General features: G+C 31.6%; 1 protein-coding gene across 1 annotated transcript; it reads left to right on the top strand.

The window, feature by feature from the left end:
* The first annotated feature begins 2,092 nt into the window (after positions 1–2,092).
* On the top strand, positions 2,093–3,498 carry LOC131652851 (uncharacterized protein At5g19025). The gene has a single exon (XM_058922829.1). It carries the CDS (start codon positions 2,538–2,540, stop codon positions 3,252–3,254), a length of 717 nt encoding a protein of 238 aa, XP_058778812.1. The 5' UTR covers positions 2,093–2,537; the 3' UTR covers positions 3,255–3,498.
* Positions 3,499–7,231: the final 3,733 nt, after the last annotated feature.

Raw genomic sequence — 7,231 nt, 5'->3', positions numbered from 1 at the left:
ACTAAGCTGTAGAACGGCGATAATATCGCATCAATCCCTGAGGAGACGATACTAGAAATATTTATCCTATACTTTCTAACAGTCATTTAATTCTTATTCTGTTATTTACATGTTCGGATTAAAACAATCAAAATCAATACTTTTCACTACTCATCATAAATTAACTATAGAACGGCCGCAATATTAACTCAGTCTCTGTGGATACGATATTAGAAAATATTTACCCAAAATACTTTCAACAACCTGCCCTTTGTATAACTTACCCCCCGAACTCAAAGTCTTTTAAAAGGTCTTTTCTGTTCTTTTAGCCTTTCCAATTGGATAAAATAAAAGTCGGTGGCGACTCTTGCTATCCGCAACATCTTAAAAGTCAGTTCTCCCACCATATTACACTTACCTTATGGTTTAATCGACGATTTCTCATCCTATTAAACAATACGGTAGCATTAAGATTCAATACTTAAAGTGAATATTAAACCTAAATCTATGTCTAGCATTTAGATTTTAATAGTTATTATCTTGGATCGAGGTTAGAATCGTATTTGTCAATATCAATTCAATCCATGAAATAAACGGTAAAACGAAGATAACAACGATAATGATTCAAACAAAAATTATATATAACGCCATGATCAAAGAAAATACATACTGTTTCGGTGAACTACGACCAATTCCAACAAAAGAGGGATTTAGCTACTCATGGTAGCTTGATGAACAATGAAAGAATGGAGTTGAATCGACATCAACGACGATTTCCCGACTCTTGATGTGTTTCAAGCTCCTTCTACCTAAAACCTCTTCTATTACTACTTCTATTACAAGTATATAGTATGTTACAAGAGTAAAAATTGAATTTTCCTTCTGAACTGGTTTCTGCTCTATTTATAGCAGTTCTGGCCGTCATAGTTTGCTACGCGAACAGAAGTTCGCTAAAGCGAACTTTTTCTTCATGGTTAAGTCTTTGAGTTTGAACCGCCTTCAGCAGACCGCCAAAGTTGGCTACAACGAAATATGGTTCGCTGCAGCGAATCTCCTGCGCTGTTGCTCGCTGCTAGCGAAACTAAGAAATTTGCTTCTGACTTGGTTCGCTACGCGAAAAATGGTCCGCTGCAGCGAATCGGGCTTTCGCTACACATTTGCTGCAGCGAAGTATTTGTTTTCTGGAATTTGCCTTTAACTTCACTGGAGTTCGCTACAGCGAAATATACATCGCTACAGCTAGTGTCATGTTTGCTGGTTTTTGCTTTAAGGCGAAATCCTGCACAAATGCAAATAAAACCAAGTAATCTTGCACAATAATACTTTATTCAATAATTGAGGGTTTTATGTGAGAAATGTGTCAAATAAGTAAGATAAGTGCTATATGATATTTTAATATGAATTAAACACTTATCAGGCAGCAAATTATTCAACGTTTCTTTCAAGGTGGCAAAGGATTCAGCGTCATCTGGAATCTTGGTAAGAAGAGCAGGCTTGCGGCTATTGAAATACATAAATACTTTAATCAAATACTCAGGAAGAGGCATTTTGTTGAAATGATGTGTTATCCAATAACCTTAACACTCCTATTTATACAAATGGTGGTGCATTCTAGACCACACAAATGTATTGGTGCAATCAGGACCCTCCAAAAATATCGGCAAAATCTCAACCATTTAAAAAACCAAAAATTAAAACATACCGAAAATTTTAATTATAATGAAATTTCTAGTACTTTCTGAAAATTTAAAATTTCCGGTATATCGAAATTTTTAAAATAACTATAATTTCCGATACGATATACCGAAAATTTACTTATAACAAAAATTTCCGATATTTTGTACAAGAAATTTTGAAATAGATATTTAATATTTGTTTTGGAAATTCTTTGTATCTCATTTTTTTTTTCAACAAGAATAAAATTGAGTTAAAAAATATGGAGTGCTTAAGTATAAAAAAGGGGTAGCATGTATAACCATCATATAGCCGACTACAATTTCTTCTCAAAAACGTGTCCTTGTAGAATACTTTTTCATTTTTCTCTTATGTTAGCGTGTATATGTAACTTTAACTATGACCCTATAAAAAGTTTACAAATAAACATTTTGAGATTTCATTTCATATATTATATGAATATTATTATTTTTATTATCATATGATATATGATATGATGATAATAAATTAGTGAATGATGACCCTTCTTTGTCTTCTTAGCTTCTTCATCAACTCACTTTTCAACCCTTAAAACCCATTTCCAACACACTGATTTTTCACCTCATCAATTTCTCAATCTTGTTTATCTCTATTTGATTGGATCATCATCTCATCTCATCACATATTGAATTTGAATTTGACCAAAAAAAATCTCATTTTGTGAATTTTGATCCATCTGGGCACCGACAGAATTTGATATTTTTCTGTGCTTAGATCACTTCAAAGTTGCAATCTTTTCGAGATTTTGGATTCTGGGTCGTTTGAATCTCGGTTAATTATTGGTGGGTTTGATCTAAAAATTCGATTTTTCGAGTTTTTTTTATAGTTTTTGTGGTGTTTTTGAAATGGTCTATTTCCATAGCTCAATCTCTCTTTGTAAGTCAGTTGATCAACCTCCAATTCCATCCATGGCGAATTTGATTGATTTCGGTTCGAAATTCGGATCGAAATCGAGGCAAAGTAGTAACTTTCAAAGGAATCGGAGGAGTTATAATAGTTCATCATCGAATTCTCTTCAGATTCCGCCTTGTGATCGATCTAGATCAGCTATAGTTGATGTTGTTATCTTCATTGCTGTTGTTTGTGCTTGTGGCTATTTGTTCTTTCCTTACATAGAATTTGTAGTGGTTAATTCAATTCAGATTACAAGCATGGTGTTGTTTTTGATTAAGGAAGAGTTTTCGATCGCGCCTTCGATTTATATATCGATAGGATTGAGTGTTGCCTGTGCTGTGTTTGCTACTTGGGGTGTTGTTGTTTGCACGACAAACAAATGCGGTAATCGAAATTGTAAGGGTTTGAAGAAAGCTGCAGAGTTTGATATTCAATTAGAGACTGAGGATTGTGTGAAGAATTCGCCCTCTATTGTGAAAGATGGTGGTGTTTGTAAGAAGGGTTTATTCGAATTGCCTCGCGATCATCATAAGGAGCTTGAGGCGGAACTTAAGAAGATGGCGCCGATTAATGGAAGAGCTGTGCTTGTGCTGAGAGCTAGGTGTGGTTGTTCTGTTGGTAGGTTAGAAGTTCCGGGACCGAAGAAACTTCGAAAGATCAAGAAGTAGGCAACAACATCGCAGCAACAGATCGATATCCTTTTGATTTATAGGGAGGGAGAAGGATTGACGAAATGGATAGTTGGATTTGATATAGAATTTGTAATCTGTCTGGATCTGATTTTCTCATTCTTTGAGGAATCTGGATGTTTTTAAATAAGCCTTTTGGTAATAAGTTGTAAGGAACTATGTTTCATAGAAAATTTAGTTGGTTATACTTGAGAATATACATAAAAACAATAATTTGAATTTACTTCTTTAGAATTCAAGGTTTATGATTCTCAACAATTTCTGATTTTGGTTTCTAAATTCTGTTGTCTCTAAATGTTATTATTATGTCATGTTTTTTGTGATAATTGCTTAGGATTTAAGTTCATGCTTTTGATATAAGTTGCTGGTTTAAAATCGAGTAAAGACATGTTTAGATTCACTTATCTGAGTTTATCTATTGGTATAAGCACTTGCGAAACTGTTTGGAAGAGCTTATGGAAACAACTTTTGACATGTTCATAAGCTGTTTTCAGCTTATTTTACAGTTCAACTTTATTTTACCTTTTGTTATAGAAATAGCTTATACATGGCTTAACTTTGTTGCTATGTTGCATCGGAACTTCGTTAATGTGTTTTCATTGTAGGCAGACTCTTACGGGAGAGGTTGTCTGTGGTGTTAACCGTGGAGTGGATTGCTCAAATACATGACATCGCTTTTGCAGGTAGTTGTTGGATTTCTTTTGTGTGAAAATTGATTTCTTTTGTGGAGACAACAAATTAGGTGATTACTTCGAAGATTGTTGCTGTTTTATTTTGATTGATGTTTTCATCGGTAATTTGTTACATATCTGCTTGATGTTTATGGACTTCTGTTTATCCTTGAGTACTTTCAATATGGCTTTCTCTATGAAATCCAAGGTTTTAAATAACCGTTACGGTTATAATTCTGTCGCGATCTTTGATATTGCAGAAACTCAGCGAAATGTTAGAGGACCCTGGTTTAGATTGTGGTCGGCAACCTGTTTTTCCAAGTTTGAAATCAACTTAGCTTATATTCCTATCTGTTACCGTAGCCTGAAAATTTGACTTCAAATTTGTGACTGTTATAAGCATCATTTTGTTGTTCTTTAATATTCACAAGGTGTTTGCCAATGAATTTTCATGTTTAGGGACAATATGCACAACTTAATAGTTTATTGTCATTGTAAGATGCTCTCAATCTATCTAACTTGTTGAACTAATCATCAAATTCAGTGTGTTGTCAAATAGATGTTATATTTTGTAGCGACATTTGAACAAACTGGTAATTGTTTCACAAGATGAGATGTAGTACAAATTGCAGATTAGTACAAATTGCAGTTATAACAGCGCTATAGCATGTAGCGTAGCAGAATTAGGACTCTTATTTTCTGTGTTTTTTTACAATTTACGATTGACAAGACAGATAAAATTCCGAGGAAATTGTCAGCATTTTTTAGTTTGAAACTTTGGTTGAATAGTGTTATCTTCTTGTTCAAGTTATTCCCTGAAAACATGCAATATTCACCTGTTTTTCAATTCCACTATGCAGCCATTCTCTGTTATTTTTTCCAATAACTTCAATGTTAAGGTAGAAGATACATCTCCTTGGTTGAATAGTCCATTTCTAACTTCAATTTTTGTTGGTTTAGATTACTTATTTTATTTTAATAATAATAATAATAATAATAATAATAATAATAATAATAATAATAATAATAATAATAATAATCAAAGTTTTCAAAATTATGATCTTGATTTTGAAATTTTACAATTTGACGACTTAGGGAAAATCATGTGTTGTAGTCAAATGGTGATTGTCCAATCTTAAGTAAAATAATGTGTTGTAGTCAAATGGTGATTGTCCAATCTTAAGTAAAATAATGTGTTGTAGTCAAATGGTGATTGTCCAATCTTAAGTAAAATAATGTGTTGTAGTCAAATGGTGATTGTCCAATCTTAAGTAAAATAATGTGTTGTAGTGAAATGTGTGAAAAAAAATCGTAAAACAAGTGATCATGGCGATTTTGGCCAGTTTTAGTCAGGTATTTTCTCATAAATACACTTGTCTATTGAAATATCATGTAATTTTTTTTAAATATATAGTTTTTTTTGTAATATTTTACAAATTTTGTTATAAATTTATTTATTAAATAATAGACAATTTGATGATTGTATTTAATTTCTTTTGTGTTTTTTAATATTATAAAAGTTAATTAAGTTTGAGAAAATAGTCTATAATTTTAATTTTGTTAGAAAGTCAAATTTTTAGGTTACAAACTGATGAAAAAATTAATCATCATCAATATTGATAAGTATACACACTTTTTTTATTTGACTCAAATTAAATTTTTTTTTATATGAAATCTGTCTTTTTCAGTAGTAATTTTGCTTATGAAAGAAAGTTCAATTAAATTAAAAAAAAAAAAAAACCTTTATCCTTGTAGATTGTAGCCAAGTTATATTTTTCTATTGTTAAGATTTCATGTGCTGAGGGGAGTTACATACCAAAATAAGGAGAATCCCAAAAAAATTATCTTTCTTCTTTCCTCTTTTGTACACCAAAAATAGAAATAAAAAGTTAACTAGTACACGTAAAACATTCAATTATATGTAGTTGAAATAACTCTAAACACTTATAAGTAGTTAAGTTGCATTTTATAGCTTAAACAATTTTAATTAGATAGGGAAATGAGAATAGATAATTACGGCATGGTTTCTCTTTTTGGTTGTCGTGATGAATATAAAACGTTTGACTTTTAGATTTAAGTACTTTTCATTGCGAATAAGTGACTAACAAATGCATGTAACTTATTCTATTAGATATACATGAAGTTTAGGTAGGGAAAATGAAGATATTCTTTTCGAATTTAATTATTTTGGTAATTTCTTCAATTCTATTTATTAATTGGGATTCGAATCCGAGAAGTTGAGAGGAACATAGTAATAAGACGCATAGGGGTGTAATCGGATCGGTTTGGACCGGTTTTTGGTCAAACAAAGGTCCGAACCAATAATATCTTCATCGGTTTGGTTTGGTTCGGTTTGTAACATTTTTCAAAAATGGAACCGAACCAAACTAATCGGTATGGTTCAGTTTGGGTTGGTTCGGTTGGTCGGTTTTTAATATTCTTTTAAAACATTATATTCATCAATGTATTTTCCAATATTGTATTTTTCGGTATATTTTATGCTATTATTTTTTAAAATAATACATTTTATGTCATTTATTTAATGCTCTAATTTTTCAAACAACTTACAAGTTGCACTTAGTCCATATATGAAACAATGACATAGTTTCATTGCATAATGAAATAGATTCACTATAAAAATTGAATCTTGACATCGGAATGTTGAAATTAGATTTGAAAGTTTAACAAATAGAACACGGAAAAACACACATCAATTAACATGTTTCCGCCTTAAATACACCTAAAAACTATTTTGTAACAAGACTAGAAGGAGTTTTGTTGAAGAAGAAATCAGAAAGGTAGACAACTAGAGAAGTAGTTTAGTGAAAGCAAGTTTTTATGACTTATGATTTTTACTTTAGATGTTTTGGAGTTTAGTTCTAAATGCGTGTTTTGCTTAAAGGAAGAAAGTGAAAACAAAGATGGAGAATGGTTGGAAAGGTACAAAATTTGAGCTTAATGAAGGGTGGAATAAAGGATTTAGAGTGTAATTATTTTCATTGGTTCGGTTTATCGGTTTGGCGGTTCCTAATAACTAAAACCGAGAACCGAACCAAACCACATCGGTTTTTATTGGTTCGGTTCGGTTTTAGAACCGAACCATAAACAATCGGTTTTATTTCGGTTTGGTTTGGTTTGGATTGTCGGTTTAATTGGTTTTTTGTGATCCACTTACACCCCTAAAGACGCAAGCCTCAACTATTAGGTCAGTTTTTTGAGGTTTTTTCTATTTTATTTATTACTCCATTCAAATGTAAAAAATAAATAAATAATGGATAACAGTCA

The sequence above is a fragment of the Vicia villosa genome, linkage group LG2 (assembly GCF_029867415.1).
Source record: "Vicia villosa cultivar HV-30 ecotype Madison, WI linkage group LG2, Vvil1.0, whole genome shotgun sequence".
Classification (NCBI taxonomy): Eukaryota; Viridiplantae; Streptophyta; class Magnoliopsida; order Fabales; family Fabaceae; genus Vicia; species Vicia villosa.
The sequence above is the reverse complement of the archived record's forward strand: the minus strand, read 5'-3'. Positions and strand labels throughout refer to the sequence as shown.